A 24,118-nucleotide genomic window follows, 5' to 3' on the forward strand; every position below is an offset into this window, starting at 1 on the left:
TCTGCTTCTCTTCAAACACGCTGCCACGTGCAGCCAGGCTTTGTGAGCAGAGGACGACTCTGGGGAAGGAAACCTTCCTCTGTTCTGCAGAGATACAGGAAAAGGTTGGAAACAAACACAACGCCACCAAACCTCCTCTGTCTTCTCAAAAGTGCAACCCTTGGGCTGGGAAAAGGAAGGCTTACCACTACTCACCCAGTCCTTGCCCCTCGCCTACGAGAAGGAATTCTGTCACTGCCCAAACAGGTGGGCAAGACATGGAATATCTTTAGGCAGGAATAGAAATACTGGAGCAAAGACAAGGACCCCGGGAGCAAGTTCCACTGCTCAGTGACCAGTAATCCGGGAACAAAGTGGCACCAGCCCCAACTGCGGGCTAACACAACCGCAGAATGCTGAAGTTGTTCACCTCCTTCATAGGAGGGCTCCCAGCTTTCAGCTGTGTGCTCAGAATAAGCTCAGCCACCCCTGAACCAAATCACGAGCTGATCCTCTTTGTACAAAGGCATTAGGGTGACTCGCTCTGAATATTTCAACTATGAACCATTAGGATAGCTGTGCCGAGATCTGGCCACATCACAGAACCTCTCTGGTTTTCCTCAAGTCAATACTGTGCTCTATTTTCTATGTTAAAACATTGCCTTCACTCTGCATCATTATGGAGAAAAACGTGATTAGCTACCTTGTCTGATCTAAAAAGTGCCTCAACCCTTATACACCGACCCCAACCCCCTTACAATCTTTACTTTAAAATCCTAACACTGCCAGGAAAACTCTCATTTTTCACATTACCTTGTCTTGCAAAAGGTGAGCTGTGCAGTTCAGTGTGCAAGCAAGGGCTAAGGTCAGGGTCTGGCCTTACTTCCTCCTCTGGACTGCTGGGGTTTAAGTCACATCTACTGAATCTCTCAATTACTTTTGTTCTGGCTTCAGGAGATGCCAAGGGGTTCCTCCATATCCACTGACATCCTGCTTCTGACCTGCATGCACCTCCGAGCAGTGCCAAGCTCAGTCTGACTGTCTTTGAGGACAAACTTTCAGAATTAGCAACAACGCAACATTGTGAGTATAGTCGTAAAGAACAACGTGAATATAATAAAAGCCAAAGCAATTAAGATGTTTTCCCTTTTGGAAAAAAAAAAGGATTTTAATGGGCTTAAAAAACATCTGTACGAAAACTGCTCAGTGACCAGTATTTGCCTTTCCATAATTACAGTTCTTCTGACTATTGCGTCCTCCAGCAGCAGCTCCCACAGCTCCCGTAACAAGGACTATCTCTTCGGCCAGTGGTGCTTGGAACCCCTGCAAGACAGTTACAGAAAGACTTTAAATCTTGCTCTACATGCACTCAAGACTGAAAATCTACAATAGCTTACAATGACTCTATTGAGAAAGGGTCACGATGCAAAACCTTTCTGCTTCCAGTGCAGCCCTCGCATAGCGTCGCCCTTTTATGACTAAAGAATTCACCAGAATCGAGCCTAGGAAGCTGAACATTAAGGACGTTCAGAACAAGAATATCCATATTTGGCAGTAGGGTTATTTGTCTTCCCTTCAAACAAGACAAATGTTCTCCCCACCTCTGCCCATCTTTGTGGCCAAAGAAAGCGACTCCCACATCTATTCACACAAACTTTTCCCTCAATATTTCAAACCTTCCACCCAGAATTGTCTTTTATTTGCGTTAATCCTGACTAAGCTTTTTCTTTTCTTTTCTTTTTTTTTCCCCCTGTAAACTGACGTCAAGCTGCGAAATGAACAGAAGTAGGTGTTATGCAACTGCTTCCCATTAAACGTGCTTAAGCTCCGCCAGCAGCAGAGCACAATAGGCTGTGCTCTGCCCGTGGCTCTGGGGCACAGGAGTGGAAACACTGCCCCGTGACGACAGCAGGCTGACAACACACCTATCAGCTTTCCCTGCCAGGTAGGACATGCTTCGGTTTCCAGATGGCTGTTGAAGTTTGGTAGCTCCAGCAAATTTCTGCATGGAAGAGAAAAAAACGACAGCGTGAAGCAGCGGACGAATACAGTCTGTTCCACGTGATGCACATCCTGTCAGGACCCTCCTGCTCCAAGGAACACTCTGTTAACACTGTGGGCTTTATGTTTTGTGACCTCTGTACATGCACGTGCACTGAATCCGCTTGAATACATGCTGCTGTGCTGCTCTAACCACAACACGTGAGGCACAATATCCCACGTACCCACCTAGACAGAAGGATTCCTCAAGGTCTAAAGCCTTGTTCTCCTAAATTCACTGTTGTTTTGTTGGCTTTTTTTTCCTTTCGAAAAAAGGTTCAAGTGACACAGCAAATTGTGCAGGACACTGTACTCACAAACCATCAGACATAAACCTATTCTGCTTCAAATATGATTTTAAATGAGTACCTCAGAGGCTTCCTGGAGCCTTTTGCCCTTCAGTTACATACACAAGAAGGCAGCATGTACAAGAAAGAGGCTGAAATGCAAGAAATGAGCTTTGGAAATTAACAAACGCCTCGGCACCCCATGAATTCACAGATGGGCACCTATTAGTTCATGCTTGAATGCCCACTGATGTCATGTGTCACATGCTCCATATGTGAGCACCACACAGGATACAGCAAGCCAGGTCTGCCAGAGTGATCTAGTCAGGACAGGGGACAAAAACTCTCCTGTGCTGGTCACTGTTTGACTTGTTCTATTAATTCCCCCGATCAGTGATTAGAAGTTTAAGTTAATTAGCAATAAAATTAAGAAAAAATTCCTTCCCTTAGTGGAGAATGCAGGCAACACGTGGACCAACCAAGGCCATAACCGGAGTGGCTGAGATTTTGGAGAGTGCCTTGAATTTGGTATTGGGATTCACAGTAGCCTAAGTGGTGTGTGTGCCTGTTGTGCAGGAGGGTGTAGCTGTGAACAGGGCATAAGCAGGTGAGAAACACTGGGGAGTGTGAGGGCCCCAAGAAAGCTCTTCCTGAACAAGATGAGGCTGTAAAACAAGGCATGGGTTTGTGATTGGAAGCTGCATGTCAGTACCAAGCGCTGCGAGGGAATACTCTGCAGATCCCGGAAGAGTTCGCTCTTCCAACAGGAAAACCTTTCCCAACAATTCCCCACAGCTGGGTACACAAGATCACCAACAGTTCTGTTACTTCTTTCATGACATGTCTGTACCTTGCCTGTGTAAACTTGTCTGGCAGGATCAAACTGTGCTGACTGCTTCGACTTGCTGCTTCCTATGGGAAAGAGGAGAGAAGCTGTCACTAAACATTGCTAGAAAGAACAGTACTCTCCATGGTGTTTCTCTGATGATAAGGAGGTTTCACTGCAGTCTCCCAAGCTAAAAACCAGAACAGTCTCTCAAGGGCATAAGAAGTTCTGAATAGCTGCATGTTATGAGGAGCTACATCTCCTTTAACTCCTAGTTTCTTGGGCCCAATTAAACCAGTGACTTTCTCCGCCAAGAAAAGAAGCAAACAATGAACCCACAATCCCCTCAGCTGTTTCAGGATTGCGTTTCCAACCAGAAAAAGGATGCTGAACTGCCCATTCCCCAGGAAAATTTCTTTTAATACTTCCCCACTGCAAGGTAAGTGCATTTTAACCGTTTGTACTGCCTTGGCACCCAGATTCACACAGCCTTCTCAGGCCTCATCAAATGTGGCAACATTTTCCACAGCCTGCAGCACTCTAGCTGAGATCCAGATCTTACCCGCAAACACTTTGAAGTTGAACTTGCTGTAATCAAAGGGGGTAAACTGCTTTGGTGCTTCCAGCTCCTCTGGTTGCTGGGAGGCTTTTGGCCGTTTCTTCTCTGGTTTTGGCAGTTCTGTTCCAGTTTCACTCACGACCCTCTCCCTCTTCCTATTAGCTTGTTCCTGCTGTGAAAGCGACCCACAGAATGGAAACAAGTTCAGGAGAATGAAACATCTCTGAGCAGGAATAAGCACCAGCATGCAGATGAGCTGTTGGTGGGCCTGGGCCCCAGTGACAGCTGGAGGCTGTCTGTGGCAATAATAGCTGGGGGGGGAAAGCACTGCGCTCTTCTTTGGGACCGACCCACTTCCCTTCCCTTCCTGCCCCCTCTCAGCGCAGGGACTTTGCAAGTTGTCATTTCACAGGATATTTGAGGGTGAGATCTGCTGTCACCCCACAGACAAGCAAGGAGCAGTGAGGTGCAGCAGGGGAACACATTCCTTTCTGAAGACATGGAGGGATGTGAAGATTTGCAGAGCACAGCTGCCAAGGGCTTGCTGCTACACATAAGGGAGAACCACGGACAGACTGCTATTATGGCTGTCATTCAGGTCGCCTGAAATCAGCTGCTTTCAGCTTGGGCAGTGGTTCAGAGTAACAGGGGCACAGGGTCTTATTGTGAACTGACGTTAAAAAGGTCAAAAAAGGCAAAGGCTGGAAGAATGAAAGGCAATGACATACCATAGCTTGCTGACGAACAGACACAATGTTTTCTGTTGCCTCTTTGTACGCTTTCTGTGCCTGGTCACGAGCAGCTAGAGACAAACAAACATTACTGTAGGAAGTAGGACTAAACTAGCCACGAGGTTAGAAACAGTCACTGGGAAAAGCACACTAGCCAACAGACTGAGGAGAAGAAGGGCTGCACCTGACTGCTGGGCTGCTTTCTTTTTTGCTTCATCCCTGGATTCCTTCTGTACTTGTGTCTGACTCATCAACTTCCATCGATTGCTGATCTGCAGTGAAAAAAAATTACCTGGAATCATTTTCTTTGAAGTTTTATGGCAAAAGGGAGTTTATAAACTTGCTGCCACACGCTGGTCTTCATTAAGAGCACAGAAGATCACACTGGATTGTAAAAAGAGATTAAGATCTGCTGCACCAAGTAAAGTAAAACTATGGGCTTTAGAAGTTCTGAGCTACAAACAAGCCCAGTGAGAACAAAAGCAGATACAGACTTCAGGAGTTTGTAGTTTTGACAGACTACAAAGAGGAATGTCTCCAATCTCTGGTTCTTTGTCGGATATGAATGCTATTCAAACAACGAGATACTGATTTAGAAACACATTATGTTTCTTAAAGCTTATATTCTTTTCCTAAGGAGAATCCAAGGAAGAGAAAAAAAAATGCCATATATTGCTGAGGCCTCCGAAGGAAAAGAATCTAATTCTTTGTTTCTTTGCTAGTAATTGGCAGGAAATTTTAACACCTTACTTCATAAATTTTCGATGATGGGTCAAACTTTGCAGACTGTGAGACATAGGCAGGATTCTCTTCTGAAGGCAAGTACTGCAGAGAGGAAAAAAAAACACAGCATGTGCCATTAGTGCTGTTAGCTCACTGCTACAACGCCATGTAAAACGTTCCAAATCAAATTCATACGGAAGAAACATTCGACAGGAAGATAACCTTTTGGAAATACCAAAGTTACCACAGCCATAGCCAACAACACCATTAAAGAATAAACAAACAAATAAACCAAACCAAACACACAAAAGAAAACAAAACCTCCAACCACACAGCAGAAAACAGTTGTTTTTAAACTCCTTCCCAGTAACCTGCTGCTCCAAATCTGCTGCAAAGCATTCTCTTGTTCTTTTTCATTAGGAGAGTAAAATCAACTCACTAATTTCAGGCACAGAGATGAAAATGGGATGCAAATTAAAGAAACCTCAAGCTTGAAAAGCAAACAAACAGTACAAGAGGTCTGTTTACTACATAGAAAGACCTATCTAAGATGCAACCCAATACTCAAGATGTTTTGGGAACACATCAATACGTGTGTGCTCTGCAAAGACAACCTCTCACTTCCAGCAGGAACTGATACTATATCAAGGTCTTTCATGCAGCCTGGAAAAACAGTGCAGAGTATCCTTTGTGCTTTACCAGGATGGCTACAAACACATATTGGGTTTTACCCAATTCTGAATTTTACCATTCTAAACGGATTTTCAAAGGACTCCATTATACGCTGGGCTTTCTTCTGTGCAGTTGTTAAAACCTTCTCATTTCCTTCATCTTTATCACATTCCTAAAAAAATAAAGGGAAGAAACATTAACGTGAATCATTTTTACTTTTGGCTACTGCCATTACATGCATGTTATTTGTCATTATCTGAAATTTTTGTCATTTAATTTTTGTCATGTAATTTGTCATTATCTGCCAGTGATGGCAGCAGCCCTCTAGAAAGAATTAATTTGCTGGCCTCCTAACCTTATTGCCTTGGTTATGTCATATGCTTGACAGGATATCAGAAGCATTTCCATGCACACCCCACCTTACTATTTCTTACACCACTACTGCACATTTTTACCACATGAAGTATGTTTTCTAATAGTTGAACACTGGCACTGCCACAGTCAGTGCTTACACTGAATATGCTGACAGTGGCAGTAGCAACAAGGCATGCTGCCTCTGGCTGAACACCCTCATTCATCGTCCTCTCGCTGTCTGAAAAGAGCGAATCATGTTCCAGGACTGGTGCAGATGTAGATCCTACAAGAAAATAGAAAACGAGATGAATTTTTAATTAGATCCATGTATATTATACTGATGGTTTGTTTTTTTTTTCCATGTAATAAGATTTCACTGAAAATTTCTTCACTGCTGCTTATTTCCCCATATCAAAGCCACATAATGTCACATCTATCACGGTTCTTAAATCCAAATTACCCAATGCAGAATTATTCTGAAAATCATCCATAGGAATCCGGGAACTGTCATGTGGTCCAAAGAAAGTGTTCTCCAGCCTCTGCAGAAAGGTTCAAATGGCAAACACCATTAGTACACTACTCAGTGAATCTACACATTTTCAGATACTGCAGAGATACATTACAGAAAATGCAACAAGAAGCGTTGTTCAGAGACTGAGTATTTTTAATGTAACCTGCCAGAGCACAATGCATCTGGCATCAAAAGGGCATTCAAGCAAATATACCCAGTGGCTAATGGAGATGCTTTACTTTTTAAGCAGGAGGAGAATAAATGAGTCAGCCTCAGAAGCTCACCTGAGACTTCCCCTCACAAGGATCTATCATTACACACTGACACACATGCAAATGCCTAGCATCTAGAGTGTTTGCTGATGAAACCCGAAGTGCTGCTACAATGGTGATTTGTAAAATACCAATTTGCAGCTGGTAATGTTTTGAGTCTAGCACAGAAATTTAACATCAACATAAAGCGGAGAGATCTGTAAATTGGACTAGAATAAACAATTTACTGGAAGCTAGAACACTGCCATGTTGTTTTTTCCCATGTTTAAGGCTTAAGATGGTAGGAAACAAATATTATACAAACACTACCTCAGGGTTTGAGAGAGATGTCCTCTTCTTAACTGTCAAAGAAATCTCTGACTGGAATGGGAGAGAAAGATAGTCAGTTAAATGCACCTGCCCTATTTCTTCTAGGCTGGCCTCTTTGCTAATGTTTTCAATACATATATTACAAGCTAGCAGGTTCATAAAACTACAATCTTTCTTATTTTCCTGCAGTGTTTGCATATGGATACTCACACAGAAAGCAAACAGTCATGCTCACAAACGGCCTTGTTTCACCAAAGGAAGAAGACTCTACCAACAACTACATGCTGAAATTGGATTACATCTAACGAGTTTCTTAAATCTAGGGTGTTTTTTTTTTTCCCCTCACCCACAGCAGAAAAAGATTTATGAATCCATTTATATGGCCTACAAATTCCACAAGGTCCAGATGTTACTCACAGGTCAACGTAAATTGTGACATAAAGATATTCTACTGCATGGGCAACCACACCCTGCTCAGTAATGCCCTGTCCAACATACAGCTCACCCCCACAGGTCACCACATGGCTCTAGTACCTGCCTTATGGAAAGCAAGTGATGGCTCTCGTGTGACACGAGCTACTCCTACCTTGAGAAGAGGCATCTCTCGGGCCTGCTGAACGAGAAGATGCAATTCATTAATCTGCTGGCGAACTAGTGGTGGGACCGGATTACAGCAAGCAATGATGCCCTGGGGTTCTCTAAAGAGAGATGAGAAAAATTCAGCGTGCTGTATTTATGGCTTATAGGTTAAACATTTGCATTCAAAGGATGTGGAAGCAGACATAACCACAGGCCCCAATGTGACAGAACAACACAAGTCAGATTAATCTGTCAGAGCATATTCTCAGCGATGAAAAGTTTTTCTATGCACGATTTGTGCAGTTAAGGAGAAACCATTCCTCTCAACTCACTCCTTTTTCCTGTGGTCTGTCTGTACTCGTCATTCCCTTCTTTCCTTTTTCAGTGTTCGTCTACTGAGGCCGAGTCCAACAGTGGACTTGCACTTAAAGATGTATTTTTATTTTTCTCAGCCATGGAACAGTAGATGATGAAATGTGGGAAGTGTTTAAGAAAAAAAAAGTTGGGTGAATTGGGTTTTGAAAGAGATCTGTCCCCATTCAACGCCCATTGAGAACCAAAAAAAACAAATTTTATAGGGGAATTCAATACTCTCTTGCTCTGTAATACTTTAGGAATCTCAAGGGTGGATGTGTGATAGATAGCAATGCAAAGGAATGTATTAGTGCAATAAAATCATAGAGATACATTTCTGAGAAGAATTTTGGAGGCTTCTGGAGGAAAACTACAATTTCTTTAACAAACTGAAAAAAAAAAGAAAGAAAAAGAAAAGCAGTACTGACAGCTGGAAGGAAGGAACTAACTACAGAAGTAACTACGCATTAGGAAACACCTTACTAGGTATCAAAGTCAAATGAGACTCTTCAAGCGTGAGCAAAACTTACTTGGGCAGCTCCTCTGATATCTTCAATAACATATGATTTGGTAACACATATCTACAACACAAAGAGGCAGTGTGAATGTAAAAGAATGTGAAAAACTCTTAAAAATACCTTCAAAGTACACAAGCTTGCCCCAATTTATGCTGTTTGAAGACACAAATAAATTAAGAAGAAATTAAGCGAGACTAATCTAGATACACATAAGAATTTACGTCAAACATAATAAGACTTCTGTTCTACAAGTAAAAAGCAGTCCGAAGCAGTACACTGATTTCTACAGATAACAGAGTGGCTTCCCCTCAGGGCTGGGAGCACAATCCCACAGACTCATTGAAGACAGAATCCGTAACAAATGCCTTCCTACCCTATACTCTCATCTTCCTGACGGGCTGTCTTGTCTCTCCATGAAAACAGCAACCTAAATGCTGCTAGCTGCTGTGTGTTGAGGTGTTTCTTCTGCCTCCTGTAGAGCTCAAGGTAGGATTCATCTGAAAAGAGGGGCTTGATGTATTTCTGGACAGGAAAAAAAGAAACACTTGAGGTTAGTTATCAGATCAGAGCCTTCTTGGTTGCCTTGCTTCATTGAGACAGAATCTCACACTGATGCAAGGGGATTGGATAAACTCGGGTATAATGCATCTTGGAGTCAGTACTTTCCACAGACACAATGCAACTGTCTCAAGGCAACTCCACCAAGGCTTTGAACTGCTAGGAATGTCCAGTAGATCTGGACATATAACATCTCCCTGGGGAAAGGCACACTTGATGAGGCCAAGGTGTGTCAGCATTCAAAAAACAGCAAGAGGAAATCTGAATGCCAGCACTTTGCCTAGCGAAGCAAATGGCTGCACACAACAGAGTATGAGTTCACACAGTCAATTTCAGACGTACATACAGGGAAAACAGAACAAAACATCTAAGCAACAGATGAAGAAACGGGTAAAGGACTTCATGTCCTGGTAAGCCCATACTCTGATCCAGGTAATCCAATCAGATGAAGCTTTACCTTCAGGCAGATGTCTCTGCTGCGCTGCCACACAACCTTCAGCTGAGTGGGCTGCTCGTTTCCTCTCTCCCACAGTGCCTCCCTCATTTTATCATAAATGTAGAGCAAGTAGTGAGTGTCATCACGGGCATACTGAATCATTTCCTCTGGCAAAGGGCTAGAAAAAGAGCCAAAATTACACTAATACATTTCAGGTGTCCTCCCACCCCCCAGTTATTTTTCCTTTGCAGCACACATTAGGGCAAACTGCATCTAAAACATGCGTACAGTAAATTCTTCTGTTTCCTTCCTGAAGGATTTGTTGGGCAACAGCAATGACACACTGTGCACTCATCTAATTCAGATGACATCTTGTTCAGACAGACAGCACGACTGTCGTGTATTTAAGCCAGACAGCAGAAGTGCCTGATATGGCATTTGTCAAGACTCTTTTCTCTCTTCAGAGCCTACAAACTAAATCTGGGGTCTCTGTGGCGTGCAGAGCTGATCCCCATAGCTAGGCTCACTGCTCTCACAGCATACTGCTCTACCTGCCATGGGTGACCAAACATTATTGTGGGGACTTTTTAGAAGCCAAACACTGACTTCCTCCACAATACTGCAGTGGTTCAGCACTGTCCCCAAGAAATGAGCTTCCCAAAGCTTTTCATTAAGCAATACTCCCAGACCTTCCTCAAATAACTCAATTTCTGAAGAAACACAGAAAAGCGTAACACTCCAAAAAACTTCAACCACTTTCAGGGAAACGCTGTGCCCGTTTGCTCTGAGAGTAACCTACAACTCTGGGGCTTGCAACTAGAAACATGCTTCTACCCTAACAACACAAACAAGGATAAGTGCTTCCTTGCAGCTCAGCCCATCTAGGGGGTCAGTTTTTACCGTATCCTCCAGTCAGCCAACTGGTACTGCTTGTCTGCATCCACACTGCAATACAGCTTCAGCAAGTGGTCCAAAGAGTGCTTGCCAAGATTGAGAAGACGAGCAGCTTGGTGAGTATCAAACATGTTCACCAAGTACAGGCCAAAGTCTTTTTGCAGCCACTCCACATCTGAATCAGCACCGTGCAGGACCTTGTAAAGCAAAATAAATTGAGAATAACATGAAGAGCATTTCTACTATGGGCTGTCAGTGCTGTGGGGTTTCATATTCATGTGTCTAGGACCAGATTTCTTTTCTGCTCTGACCTTCACCAAGTGTAGAAGAAATCTTACCAAAGAAATCAAACAAACAAACAACCAAAGGAAGAACAACAACAAAAAAAAGAAACCAAACAGAACAAGAACTACCAAAATCAAACGATCCAACAAAAGCCACCAAGGACTCCTGGTGAATTTGGCAGCTGACCTTCACAATCGCAGGGTCTGTGAAGGTCTCATTGAGAATGTTCATGTCACTGCGCAACTCCAGTGTATCAATAATGAAGTCTTCTGTTCGAGTGGAAATCTGCATCAGACACGTCAAGCCCAGGAAGCTCCGGTAGGAATGGTGCTGGAAAACATGGAAGAGAAATATTCGTTAGGATCGACTGCAGATAATACTACAAAACAAACAGCAGCCCAAATGAAGGAATAACATGGAACATCTTCACACTCACTAACACAGCATACAGTGTGGGCAAAATTAAAAAGATCAAATTCAGTATGAAGCGTGCAGCCATCACTACCATTGAAAAACTCAGAATACTGCCACTGTTTGTTTCAAGCCTCTAGGCAATATCTGACACGGCAGGGCCATGAACCAAACACATGTAAGAAAGCATTGAGAGCAGGATAAAAAGAAGACTACAAATAGACTGGAAGAATACAACAGTTTCCGAGGTTCCAGCAGTGTACATGTGACTATTAAACAGAAAACACAAACTGATTACCTCTAAGTCCAGGGCAAACTCTTTACAGTTCATAAGCTTCTCATTTAGTTCTACCAGTTCATCCAGTGTGGTGATAAAATGACAAGGTGTTTCCTTGATGGGCCTGTACATCTGGCAGAGCAAATTGTGAAGAATAGTAAGTTCCCTGACAATTCCCACTCCCGACCTCCACCCTCAATTCTGAAACTTGTCAAGGCCGTAAACTTATTGCATCTGCTCATAAATTAATATGGGCACCAACCTGGGGTTCCGGCTTCTTGAGAACTCCATCTGGTGGAGAAAAATGCTCCAGTTCATACTGGTAAGGATGAGCAAACCTATGGAAATTAGGAAAACAGGCACAGACTAAATTTCAGTCATGAAGCCAGCGCACAGAGAGTTCTGAGAGCTAACGGTAGTTTCCCTACTGAGCAGTAATTTTGCCTCTTGTTAATGATTAGGTTTAAAATAACTCCAGATGACTAAAGGAAATCACACGCAACACAGTGTACAGACACAAACACATGCAGAGCTGTTACACGTAAATGTCATCAGCACAAAGGGACCATACAAGTGCACGTTCAGCAGTGCACTCCAAGCACCTCGCTGCTGGTTTAATTTCTTACATGTCTTGCTCAGTTTGCTGCGTCCTCTGCTGGTGTATGAAGTCTGCCAAAGCAGCTGGGACATCCAAGTCTTCAGGGCGTTCCTTTCGTTCCCGTCCGCTTTTTGTGAGGGCTGAACAACCAATATGGAACAACTGGACCGGGTCCCACACATAATAAGCTCTCAATCTACTAATCTCTCCCCTCCACCCACCATAGGATCCTTTTACAATCACAAAGTATCAAAAACTTGGTAATTTAGACCTACAGCTTCTGCTGCCAGCTAGATTTGTGCCTGCAGCTGGGTTTGAACAGGATGCTGTCAAGTAACACGCATGGTGGCTCTGCTTGAGAGCTTGGAAAGAGACTGAAAAATCTTCAGAAAAAAACTTTCAGTCATTCCCATGTTCTAAATTACAACCACATCAGTGCAGACTCGAGGTGAATCTGCAGCAGAAGCGTGACACCTTGCTGAGACAAGATGTTTCACTGGCAGCTCTGATAAAGCTAGGCCTAGCCATGCCTAACCAGCTTTTCTAACTAACAAGAAAAAGGTATCTGTAAAGTCAACCAGACTTACAGACCAACCAACAAGACTCCTTGTGCCAGGAGGACTCTCATTATGGAAATTCAATGGTGGCAAAGAGAAGCAGGAGAATATCTGTTGGGAGCAGATTAGCTACTGCATACCAACAAAAAGATGTTGTATGCTGACCGAATCTTACACTGCACATCCGTAAACAACGAAGTCAGAGAGATTACTACATCCAAACAGCCAACACCTTCTGCTCCGACTTGTTTTTACAGTCAATAATTCTGCTTCTGGATTGTCAGGACAGATTTGTGTCAAATATTCTCAACAGATGACCCAACAACAACAAAAAACCTTACCTTCAGGCAATGGTTTCAAAGCATTTGGCTTGATAAAAAGTTTAGGTACGAAGGGAGTGTTGGAATTGTCAATCTTTTCTCGAAACTTAAGCTGAGGCCGAGAGATATTCTTGGCATGAAGCAATCGGAAGGTTTCAGACTTAGTTCTTTTGTGGTATTCTCCTGCCTATTAAAAAGAAGACAAACCAACGTGACTTAACAGATGTCCAGAGTCTCTTTTACTCCCTGACCCAACACTGTGAGAAAAAGGAGGTAAGAACACATGAAAAAGTCCGAGGAAACATTTAATTACTGAAGTCCACTGGAAAACTGTAGCACCAGTGCTGGGAAAAAAAAAGCTGTAACATGGCAAACCGAGTGCAGAAGCCTCACCTTGCGGTTCCAGCTGGAAACAATTGTCTGTGGGATCTGCAGCCCAGCAGGAAGGACAGGCTGCTGGTTTTTGTTCACTCCTGCTGCTTCATCCAGTAAAATACCCTAAATTCCAGAAAAAAAAAAGATGAAAACCAAACACCTGCTCAGTTACTGTACTCAGCCACTGTAATCAGACAATCACGCAGACAGACAGACACCTCCACAACCTCTTTTCACAAACTGTGCAGAAGTGAGACAGACACACGCAGGAACAATGTCCACATGCTGGAAATAAGGATGATTTTCCTTAAGAGAAAGGGCTCTGTGAATTTATGGACCTGTTCTCAGGTTATGAGGTTGTTATGCTGAACTGTGTTTCGATTTCTCACTGGTCATGTTATTTTCACTACCTTTGCAACATAACAAGGCTTTAACTATTATGAACACTTGTCTACAGCACTGAAATGCTTTTTAAGTAAGTATCAGATTAAGGACACACTAAACACAATTGTAAAAACACTAATACTAAAATTATTTTAACAAAAAAACTTGCGGTACCTGAATACTTTATACATATAATGTTGAGGAATAATTTGCTCACCACTCTTTCAAGAATGATGTCATTGGAGTCAACCAGCATATCAAATTTATCTTCCAGCTCCGTGACTTTGCTGTGATCTCTCATGTGGCTGCGGCAGCCATGGTATTGCATCACCCTGCTCATGCTTGCAAGAGAACAGCACAGCTACTATTAATTTAAGCACAGGCACACTGAACCATGCAATTCTTCTCAACTTTCTACATCTTAGAAGTTGGAAAGCAGATCAAAAGTAATACCTATAATAACAACAGACTGGTAAATGTAAGAAATACCTATACAGCACTAAGCGTTATTTAGTACTAACAGTACTAATTTCTTTATCAATCAACTTTCTAAATCACAGAATTGTTTGGAAGGGGCCTTTAAAGGCCATCTAGTCCAACTTCCTTGCAATGAACAATGACATCTACAGCTCCATCAGGTGCTCAGAGCCCCAGCCAGCCTGACCTTGGGTGTCTCCAGGGACGGTGCACCACCACCTCTCTGCGCAGCCTGTGCCTCACTATCCTTACTGTAAAAATATTTCTCTTTATATCCAGTCCAAATCTCCCCTCTTTTAGTTTGAAACCTATTTCCTCTTGTTCTGTCACAACAGATCCTTCTAAAGGGTCTGTCCCCTTCTTTCTTATATACCCCTTCAGATACTGAAACGCTGTTCCCAGGTCTCTCCCAGAGCCTTAGTACATTTATATCAGTCACTGCTTGCTCCACAGTTCTTTACCCTAGCCATTATTAAAGCCGTTACGTAAACATGTCATTTAAAATGCGAACTGCTTGAAACTTAGCTAAAATTAGGCACGTGACATAAAACATCCTTTCATCTCAAACCAGCCTGGAGATTCCCAAGAAAGGTGCTGCCCTCTGTTTCGGGTCAGAAGATTCTGGGGCCACGACAGCTTCTTACCAATGCAGGAGCCGCTGGCCCTGCGCTTCACAGTACGCCCGGAACCCAGGGAAGCTGCGGTAGAAGTCGTACTCGTCGCCAGGCTGAGGGAGCCCACTGGACGCCTTCGTGGTGGCCACCATGGTGCCGAGAGCATGCTGTGTGAGAACACCGTGTCACCGTGCTGCCAGACTGCTCCTGCTTGCTCAGTGTGCGGACAGAAATGCTTTTTTCCCTGCCTGACTGAACGGCGTGGTTAGGTGTAACACACCACAAAGTGTTGTTTTGTTGGCTTGTATACTTTTTTAACATGACTAAGTTCACGGTCGTTTTCTTTACACCATCTCATCAGAATCCTTTAAACTGAGAAAAGTATAACAACAGTAACGACATGTCTAGCTCTCAGTCTAGGATTTCCGTCTAAAAAGGCCTTATTAAATCAGCAGAAACACAGATATTGGCTTTATTTTAATGAAAACGAACTGCAGGGCTTCCTGCCCTCCACCCTCAGACAGCCCTCACACAACAGCACTACAGCTCCCAGCATGCCCCGCGGCTCCTCGCACTGCGAGCGCCACAGCCCGAGCCGCGCACGGAACGGCGGGAGCTGTAGTGCACAGCGCCCTTCCCACTTCCCCCCCCCGCCCCGCACCTTGACGAAGGCGTCGACGTCGTCGAAGCCGGGCAGCACCAGCGCCGCCGCGGGATTCCCCTCTCTTTCCGTCTCCGCGGGCAGCCTTCCCGGCCCCCCTCTCCCTCCCTGGGCCGCGGGGCTCCCCGCCGCCGCGCTGCCTTTTCCCCCGCCGACGGCGGCCGCCATCTTGCCGCCTCAGCCACGCGACGACCAAAAGCTCTCGCGAGAGCTTCCCGCGCGTCAGGGCCGAGAGCGGAAAAGGGGCAGCGCATGTGCGCGGGTAGACAGTACCAAGCCTTCCATCTTGCGCCCCCTTGCGGAGTGGCGGGCCGCGCTGTCTGCGAGCCCCCATCCACCGCAGACGGCCCTTCCAGAAATCAGTTACAGATTGCTTAACCTGCCTCCCTGTCTCTTCCTAAGATGTACTTAGGAATAAACAAGAACGCAGTCCACGCTTCTACATTTTGGTGTAATTTATTGGCACAAAAATATTCAAATACAACATGGCATCTAAACATGGCTACTCTGTTGTATTTTGTGCATTTTTTTTAATGTTTTATTCATAATTCATAACTTTATCTCCACTCTCATGTTTAATAACCATTATTTTCCGTTTCAAGTCATGACCAACTCTCCCCCTTTTTGCCTCCTATGCCAGTTATCAAATTCCCCTGCTTAGTCCCCAACACTGCTTTTTAATCTGGGCACTGGGAGCTCCCAAGTGCTATTTCATCTGCACCCTGCATCCAATTTGCACCGATCAATCTGCACAGAGGCACCTGGTTATGTTCAGCTCAAGGTCTTAAATTCTTTGATCTGCTTCAGTATTCTGATCAGGGCAACAATCCATCTGCAACTGACTTAGTTACACTGAAAAATAAGTCAAAACCCGTATATAGTTATATTCACCAGTTCCCAAAGACCAAGTGGAACCATAGACACCTGTGGTACAATCAGTCTTCACTGTCCTGGAAACTCAAATCAACTGTTGTGTTTCAGACAGCTTGTGTTTTTCCAATAGCAGCTATAAATTGGCTTAAACCAACTTTTAATATACAATAACTCTTTTCATTTACATTTCAAAATATTTGACAGAGGCTGTATATCAGTCCAACGTTCAGTCTGTGTTTGTAGAAGAGCAAGTTTGGAGTGCAAAAGCCTCCAGAATAAAAGGCTGTGGATACTTTGGAATCTTCTGTTACCAGAAAGGACACCTAAAGAAAACAAAAATATTGCAGTAATGCTAACTGGCATGCAGTTTCACAAAGGCAATGCTGAGAAGGACTGAGATTGCCAAGGCACCATTTTAAAGACATAGTATAGGAACAGTTGACAGGTGATGCCCGTGCTTCTTTCCAGTTAATGTAATGCTTAAAAACTTAAATGTCTGTTTCCTTAAGTACAATCCACTGTTATCTCTCTCAAATGACAGCTGTGTAACTAAATCATTTACGTTTACTTCAGAGTATGTAGTTCTTTAAATGAAATCAGTGACCAACACATGCCTTACTTCAAATACTTAAGTGTTCAGGCTGACTGCAGTTTAAATCTTCTATAATTCTCATCACTACTTATAACAACAACTTATTTTCTTACAATGGACTGTCTAAGGGATCTCTGCCATAAGCCTGCAAAATGTACGAGATCAGATGCAACATGTGGTAAGGCTTCCATATATAACTAAATACACAAGAAGTAATGTTTTTGTTGGCTTTCCTCTGCTCAAATTATTCATTCCAGATCATTCAGAGAAGAACTTTGCACTGTTAGCCGAATGACAAACTCACCATCCGATGTAGCACTGGCACAGATTCTCGTGAGAAGTAGCTTGCTTAATGAGCAATTCCACTTGCGTGGGTACATCAAGAGTTTCATCATGAGAGAAGTCTCGACCTTTGAAATTAAGGGATGAAGAAACATAAATGGAAGTCACACGACACAAACGTAACTTCTAGGTGGCGAGTTCAGGACTGATGGGACTTGTACTACTCTTCCCTTACTGTATAGAAATCACAGGATTAACACGAAATACAAACATTAAAAACAGTGCTGATCCATCTCACCAGATTTTACATACATAAATACGTGCTTACCAGTGAGTTTGTCTCGAACTCTGTTGATAATTTGAATTGCTTTCTTGTTTAGAGCTTCTGGCTTCACTAGGCCATCTCCGACTACAAGAGAGAAGCAGGAAAAACCCATAGAATTAGGACATCGTCTGAGCAATAAAAACACTTGTCCTGCTGTTACATCTGTCCTTCCCAAATATCATTCTGATTGCTAACAAACCCAAATTCCATTATATTTTCTGTCACCTTTTTCTGGAAAGGAGAGCACAGGTAATTATGCAGTTCCTTACCAGCATAAATGAGGAATACGTGTCTCATTATATGGAATTTCCATATCTGAGAACAATTTCTGTATCGGTATAAAATCAACTAAGAAACTTACTGAAGGAATGGATGGATTCAGGCACTGTGGTCCCAGTTTTCTTATGGGCTGTCTCCCCCAGTTCCATACCATCTAGCATTTCTTTTGATAAAAACATGAAAACAAAAATGGAAATGTTAAACTGAAAGGCAGGCAAAGTAACATTCTCTTGGAAACATTAATAACACTGTTAACCAGCTCCTCTGAAAAGCATACTCGACTGTGACAAAGCATACTACACATCTCTCTCGCTACTGAAAACGTAGCACAGGCACAAACATTTTTCCCTTGCTAAAATACTGACAGGTTTGATCCAACTTTTAGGAACATTTCATATTAAACTGCAAATGAGGGATACTTTGAAGTGATATACAATTAGCCCAGAACTACACCAAATACATATTTATAGAACTCTCAGTATGAAACACCACCACTGTTCTGTAGTAAAGCAAGCAATTGCTAAGACTCAGTACAATGAATCTTCAACACACAGATCGTTACTTGCCAAGTTTTGCACACTCAAATTTGGTGGCTAAGTAAATAACTACCAGATGCCAATTATTACTTGCTTTACAACAGTTTATGTGCCCCAGAGTGGTGTTAATATAACTGTAAATGAGCATCTGCTGTTTGAGCCAAGTACTGAACTCAACACTTACAGTCCTAAAGCTAATGACAACGAGCTGTTTGTCTACTTTTGAGAAGAACGAAGGCTGAAAATACCTTCATGGCCTTGTACACTGTTTAGAAAAAATGCTTCCAAACATTGATGATATCCATTGTTTTTACTCACCTACTGACTGACTGGCTGAGTAGGAGTCTGTTCTTGTCCGTGAGCGTTTATTGCCCTTTGTATTTGCTGCAAGAAAATAAAAGAACTAAAAAACATGAACTCGAGTTTCAGTGTTTTGCAGCAAATCTGCCTGTCCACAAACAGTATATGCTTGACTGCCTTTCTCCTTCTCCAAATGTCACCTGAAAATAGCTTTTAGCCTCCTGATGACAGCTAACGCAAGGACAACTCAAATCGTTTTGTGTGTAGCTTAGTTCTGCGTCTGTGTTTCAGGGCAAAAGGGTTTTAATCACTGTGGTGAGTTTACACTACAATTCCAAGAACCACGTGCAATAAATAGCACTTGCAAATCAACAATACAATCAGACTGTCTTCAAAGAGACATTAGGTTTTATGCTTCTGAATTTCTTGTTCAAATAAAACCTTAATGAGATTGATGACTCTCCTGGTGCCACTGTTTGATCAGAATAACTTACTGTCCATCAGCCTCCAGTTCAATAATGGATCATACACAAAGGCCTCTAGCACAGCCATGACACTGTCCTTATGCTCGCGCAGGACTTCCATCACTGTGTGACAGGTGATTCTGTAATTGCCATCAAGGCCTGTTACCTTCAGAAGAGAAAAAAGCCATCAACCACACTGCTTTGTTCATTATGTAACTCCAATCCTAATTTTCAGGGAGCAAGAAATGGTTCGTGCTTTGAATTATAATTCCCTTCTGTCATTCTCTGTTCATTAGAAGAACAAGATCCTTACAACCTAAGCTCCCTTCTGCCACCAAGCTGATCACTGTAAAGTACCACGCTATTGGCTGTGTTTGGTTGATGCAAAACCTATCTGAAGCGAGGAAATTATGGAAGGCCTGAGAAACTGAAGAATTTTCTTTTTTTTTTTTTTCTTCCCAATCAGTGAAAACGTTGCTTTCCACTGTGATTTATTGTAAAGATCACAAGACCAAAAAATGAAGTTGAAAAGGTAACATCTCTCCTTCCTGCAGGAATGGAGAGGTTCAACCATAACAGAAATACAGGAAAAACATTTAGAAATAGGTGCCATTTTCCCTAGGAACAATTCCTCTTGTATTAAAGAGGGAATACTTACCTCCATAGCATTTGTCAGCATCCTCGTTAACCGAAACGGAATCTTCTCAGGGAACTTCTCTCTTGTCATTGCAACCTAAACAAATAATGGAGAATTAGTAAATGAATGGCTAACTAATTAAGAGTTAATAAGTACTTTTTTTCTTGCTACAACCTTAAGGGTTATATTCCAAACACAAAGCAAGTCCCAGCTTTATATTCCTGAGCTTCCACAAATTTGAGGGAGAAGCTAGATAATTAACTTAGTGACAGGGAAAACTGAAGCATGTGCCCATGTTGCTAATGCTAAGTAACAAAAATTCCCTATTAGCAGCTTAAACTGCTCCAGGAAATTTTACAGAACAGTGATGCTAGTAGCAAATACTTCTTTGTTTGCTCCAGAGCAGTTAGCTAACCACCAAGATGCGCCTCTGAGATAAAACTAATTTTATTTGCACCCATGGGTAAAAGTGAAACCCAAAAAAGAGCCAAACAGGTTGCTTAGGACCACTCTCCAAGGTCTATTTTTAGATTTCTGATCCATCAGAGAATGTGAAACATTACTAAAGTTTATGTTCAACTACAAAGACTTACCTCAAAACAGTCCCCGAAGTCGATATGCAGGATTTTTCCACTCAGTCTGTCTAACATCAGATTGGAAGGGTGTCTTTGATGGAGGAGTAGGAGAAAAAGCAGATTGACAGGTCATTAAAAGAAATAAAGTAAATCACAGCTCTAGTCTGAAATGATATTTATCTTCATGAATGAGAACAGCCAGTGACAGCTTGCTTGTCTGAGGTCTTCGATCTCGGGATGAACAGAACAGCTTCCTTGACAGTGCATCTATCACATTATTTTTGTAATTACCTCTCAGGAATTGGATACTATCTCACCATGGAAGACAAACAACCTATTGGATCACAGCCATGAGTACAGTTCTTGGATATGACATCTATTCTTCAGTTAGGATAAATTCTTCTATTTGTATTATCTTTTTTCATTTTTTTCCAGTATATAAATACAGTGAATTATGCAAGTGAAGTAACATAAATTGGATTACTACCAGAAGAGAAGAGAATCAATCTTGACTAACAGAAGCCAAGACACTGTTATTCATGCTGACTTGTTCCAATTTTGTTTTAATCCAGTTTTCAAAGGTTTCAAATTTCATAATAAAAGCCTTTAAGCCCAGGAACAGAAGCTTCTTGTTTAAAAATATTTGAGGATTTAGCTATTTTTGCATTACAGATCTTAATTCTAAATGATATTGCCTTCAAAAATATTTTGGAAGTTACGATGCCCCCTTTTGACAAAGAATCACATACTGCATGCAATATTTCTGTTTTTATCTTTTTTTTTTTCCTATTTGCCTAATTCATTTAAAGTTGATACTTTGCTCCAGAACATGTCTGCAGTGCAGATCAGAAAAAGCATTATCTTCTCCATTTCATAGAAAGGATGGAGAAAGATTTCCCATTCTGTGACTGAAAGGCCAAAACCAGAACTTGGGGCTCTTGGCATAGTCCTGCGTGTATTCCTCTCAGAACAGAAGAAACTCTTACTTGTACTCAAGATGCACAAACTCTATCACACGCTGCAGTGTTGAAAATAATGGCAGCACAATGAAGCCCAGAAAGATGGTAATCGTCAGAGCTCAGCAATATCCATACCAAAAGGTGTTATCATAAGAACAGATTCAGTGACCAGACTGAGAGGTCTGTGCAGTCTTTGCTTTCATTTAAAAAACAAAGAAAAACCTTTGCAATACTACTCACCTGTCCCCAAGACCCAAAATGTACCCAACCATTGACATCACAGCTAGTGAACGAGTGTAGTTTGTTCTTCTGTCAAACCATACCTACAAGCAGAGACAGCATAGAAAATGTCAGGCAGGCATGTTGCATGTTTCAGCTTACATTTTAATTTACATATTAACTGCTGTATTTTGGACTGTGAAAAACACTCCAAATCAGCAATTTCTAATCAGGCAAAGATCTTTGTGAAGCAGCAAAGTTTTATTCATTTGTTGAAAAAAACCCAGCTTCTGTAGTCATTCATTTGGAGTTTGCTATGTGCAAGCACACCCACCTCTCCCACATTCTGCAGAGAAGACAGTACATGTGCTGAACTAACCTCTGAGCTTGGACTTTTCAGCCACAGCAGTTTGGCAAGGTCATCACCAGCTGTGTTATTGACTGCATGTTCAAATACTTCTACCTTCTGCATTAAAGTCAGGTGGTCATAATCTGGAGCCATCTATAATTGAGAAGTGACATTAAGCAACTAAAAACAAACATTCAGTAACCCTTAGCCGTACTATAAGAAACACAGCAATCACAAATAATTTCAAGATAAATATGGTACAAGATTATTTGCAGACTGACCACTGTGTTCCCAAACATAGTATGAGAACTACAGCGAAGAATTCAGGTGAAATGGGATAGGAAATGATTTAGCATCCAAAAAATAGTCCATAGCCATATTTAATTAAAATACTGCTGAGGTAAATATGTTTTGAAAAACATTTCCTGGGTTGGCCCACAAGTTCCTTTTTGGCAGGCAATTCCAACTTCCCTAGTAATGTTCTGTTTCTCCAGTCTGTCTAACTTTGGCCGTGTTCCCTAGTCACAATGTTTGTAAATGCCAGCAGCATGGCACCTTCTATAAGGCACATCATATTCATGAAAAACACATTTTAGTCACCAGATGGTGACAACTTATGGTCACTGCTAAAACAGGAAAGGAGAAACAAATAAATTTATGGCCAATTTTGCCTTTTTTGTAGCATTTTAGAACACTTATCTGATATTCTTGCATTTATTGCTGGTACCAACAACAAATTAGAAAACAGATGAAGAAAAATGCGTGCATCATTGTTCTTCACTAAGACACTGGAGTCCTAAAAGAATGTACCAAAAAATTTGCTATTGTTGCCCTTTACCCTCAGCATGATGCGATGTTCAATGTTAAGCAGGATCTTTTTCTTCTCTCTGTAGTCTCTGATGAGGGCATGCAGTGTGTCACAGTGGGGGACCCAACCTATCAAGCCTGAATTTGTAGACAGTGGAATAACAGCATATCTCTGGATGCTACAGGAAAAAAAAAAAATGGAAAATCAGAGCTCAAATTGTTGTTATGACTTACTACATCTTGACTTTCATTCCCCCCCCCCCAACAGACCTGGAACATCCATTTGGATGGCTGGCTTTTGTGGTTTTAAGACTGCTTTTAGAAGGTACATGTTATGTGACCCATTATGATCTATAATTTGCATGTGACATTTGATATGTTAACATTTGAAAGAGTGTACAGAACTGCAGCCAGTGACTATTGACCAAGCTGTTTAGTGACTATAACAACAATGAAAAAAATTCTTGATAAAAAGCCTGCTCTCAGCTTGAGCACTGCCTTAGGAACCTATCTTTAAATAGCATTTATCTCTAACACTATAACAGTCCACAAGAAGGAACTTGTACACTGAGGAAGTTGTTTGTTATATGTAAAAATTTCCTCCAAATTTCAGCCCGTGAACGGGTGTTCTCTCACATGCTCAGCTTGGCATCAATACTTGCATCAGTTTGGCTCCAGTACTCTTCATTTCCTTACAAACCAACTGGTTATGCCAAGGGTTCCTGTACATTTGTTGGATGTCACTTGTGTTTAAGCACATTCAGCAGCCATCCCTAACACATACCTGAGGTTTTTACGAAGAGAAGTTGGGTCATTTGCTAGCAGAGTGTTGACCAACCCAAAAAGCTGCATCACTCTTTCATCTTGACGAAGGTCTTCATGACCTTTCAGAAGGAACACAAACTCATGCCCGTTGCTTCCTGGAAAAGGATGAATAGGGAAAAGTTTACTCTCACTGAGCAAACACTGAAGAGTAAACACAAGGACACAGAAGAACTGAGAAGTCTGGCAGTCAGACTGACCAGACTACTAAGGAATACCTCACTGGAATGGAAACACTGTAGAAGTTTTACTTGATATATGCTAAAAACAACAATTTAAATACTAGAACAGCAAAGTAAAAACTGCTTCCTCATACCCATTAACGTTAGTTTCCTGGGCCGCTGCTTGGAGGTGATGACCTGCAGTGAGGGTGCAATGGACTGGATGCGGATGATGGGCTGGTTGGGATCATACGTTCCTGGCACTGCCAATTCCAGGTCCCGGCACATTAAGAGTTTCGGTGACACGTACTGTAGTTCCAAAGAAGTGAGCTACAAAGACAGATGAAACACAATCCCTCAAGCATTTCAGTTAAATC

The 24,118-nt window shown here is 42.2% G+C and overlaps 2 protein-coding genes across 3 annotated transcripts in view; both read right to left on the reverse strand.

The window, feature by feature from the left end:
- EXOSC10 (exosome component 10) lies at positions 1,112–15,774 on the reverse strand. Its single transcript, XM_021417468.1, has 25 exons — positions 15,562–15,774; positions 14,931–15,067; positions 14,027–14,150; positions 13,444–13,548; positions 13,072–13,237; positions 12,202–12,313; positions 11,838–11,913; positions 11,597–11,707; positions 11,074–11,217; positions 10,609–10,799; positions 9,730–9,886; positions 9,088–9,236; positions 8,727–8,777; positions 7,850–7,961; positions 7,264–7,314; positions 6,632–6,710; positions 6,330–6,454; positions 5,894–5,989; positions 5,173–5,247; positions 4,607–4,694; positions 4,420–4,493; positions 3,695–3,863; positions 3,157–3,218; positions 1,905–1,981; positions 1,112–1,302 (listed from the first exon to the last, which is right to left on the reverse strand). The coding sequence occupies exons 1-25, from the start codon at positions 15,727–15,729 to the stop codon at positions 1,272–1,274; spliced, it is 2,730 nt and encodes a 909-aa protein (XP_021273143.1). The 5' UTR covers positions 15,730–15,774; the 3' UTR covers positions 1,112–1,271.
- MTOR (mechanistic target of rapamycin) overlaps positions 15,999–24,118 on the reverse strand; it is a 62,954-nt gene continuing 54,834 nt past the window's right edge. For both annotated transcript variants that reach the window (XM_021417457.1, XM_021417458.1), the window contains exons 46-58: positions 23,897–24,071; positions 23,543–23,678; positions 22,790–22,937; positions 21,982–22,104; positions 21,624–21,706; positions 20,443–20,515; positions 19,871–19,945; positions 19,243–19,378; positions 18,767–18,832; positions 17,995–18,075; positions 17,637–17,717; positions 17,331–17,436; positions 15,999–16,757 (exon numbers count right to left, since the gene is read on the reverse strand). In XM_021417457.1, coding sequence (XP_021273132.1) covers positions 16,742–16,757; positions 17,331–17,436; positions 17,637–17,717; positions 17,995–18,075; positions 18,767–18,832; positions 19,243–19,378; positions 19,871–19,945; positions 20,443–20,515; positions 21,624–21,706; positions 21,982–22,104; positions 22,790–22,937; positions 23,543–23,678; positions 23,897–24,071 — 1,299 coding nt within the window. In that variant the 3' untranslated portion in view covers positions 15,999–16,741. The remainder of the gene's footprint in view (positions 16,758–17,330; positions 17,437–17,636; positions 17,718–17,994; positions 18,076–18,766; positions 18,833–19,242; positions 19,379–19,870; positions 19,946–20,442; positions 20,516–21,623; positions 21,707–21,981; positions 22,105–22,789; positions 22,938–23,542; positions 23,679–23,896; positions 24,072–24,118) is intronic.

This window comes from Numida meleagris, chromosome 20 (genome assembly GCF_002078875.1).
Source record: "Numida meleagris isolate 19003 breed g44 Domestic line chromosome 20, NumMel1.0, whole genome shotgun sequence".
Taxonomy (NCBI): Eukaryota; Metazoa; Chordata; class Aves; order Galliformes; family Numididae; genus Numida; species Numida meleagris.

What these genes read in the sequence shown, in the direction of transcription:
- EXOSC10 (XM_021417468.1), bottom strand. Translation starts at nt 15,729, where the DNA reads ATGGCGGCCGCCGTCGGCGGGGGAAAAGGCAGCGCGGCGGCGGGGAGC. An exon ending in GAGAGATGCCTCTTCTCAAG is followed by an intron (nt 7,315 to 7,849) that starts GTAGGAGTAGCT and finishes CTCCCATTCCAG; the next exon opens with TCAGAGATTTCTTTGACAGT. An exon ending in TTGAAAATCCGTTTAGAATG is followed by an intron (nt 5,248 to 5,893) that starts GTAAAATTCAGA and finishes TCCTCTCTGCAG; the next exon opens with TACTTGCCTTCAGAAGAGAA.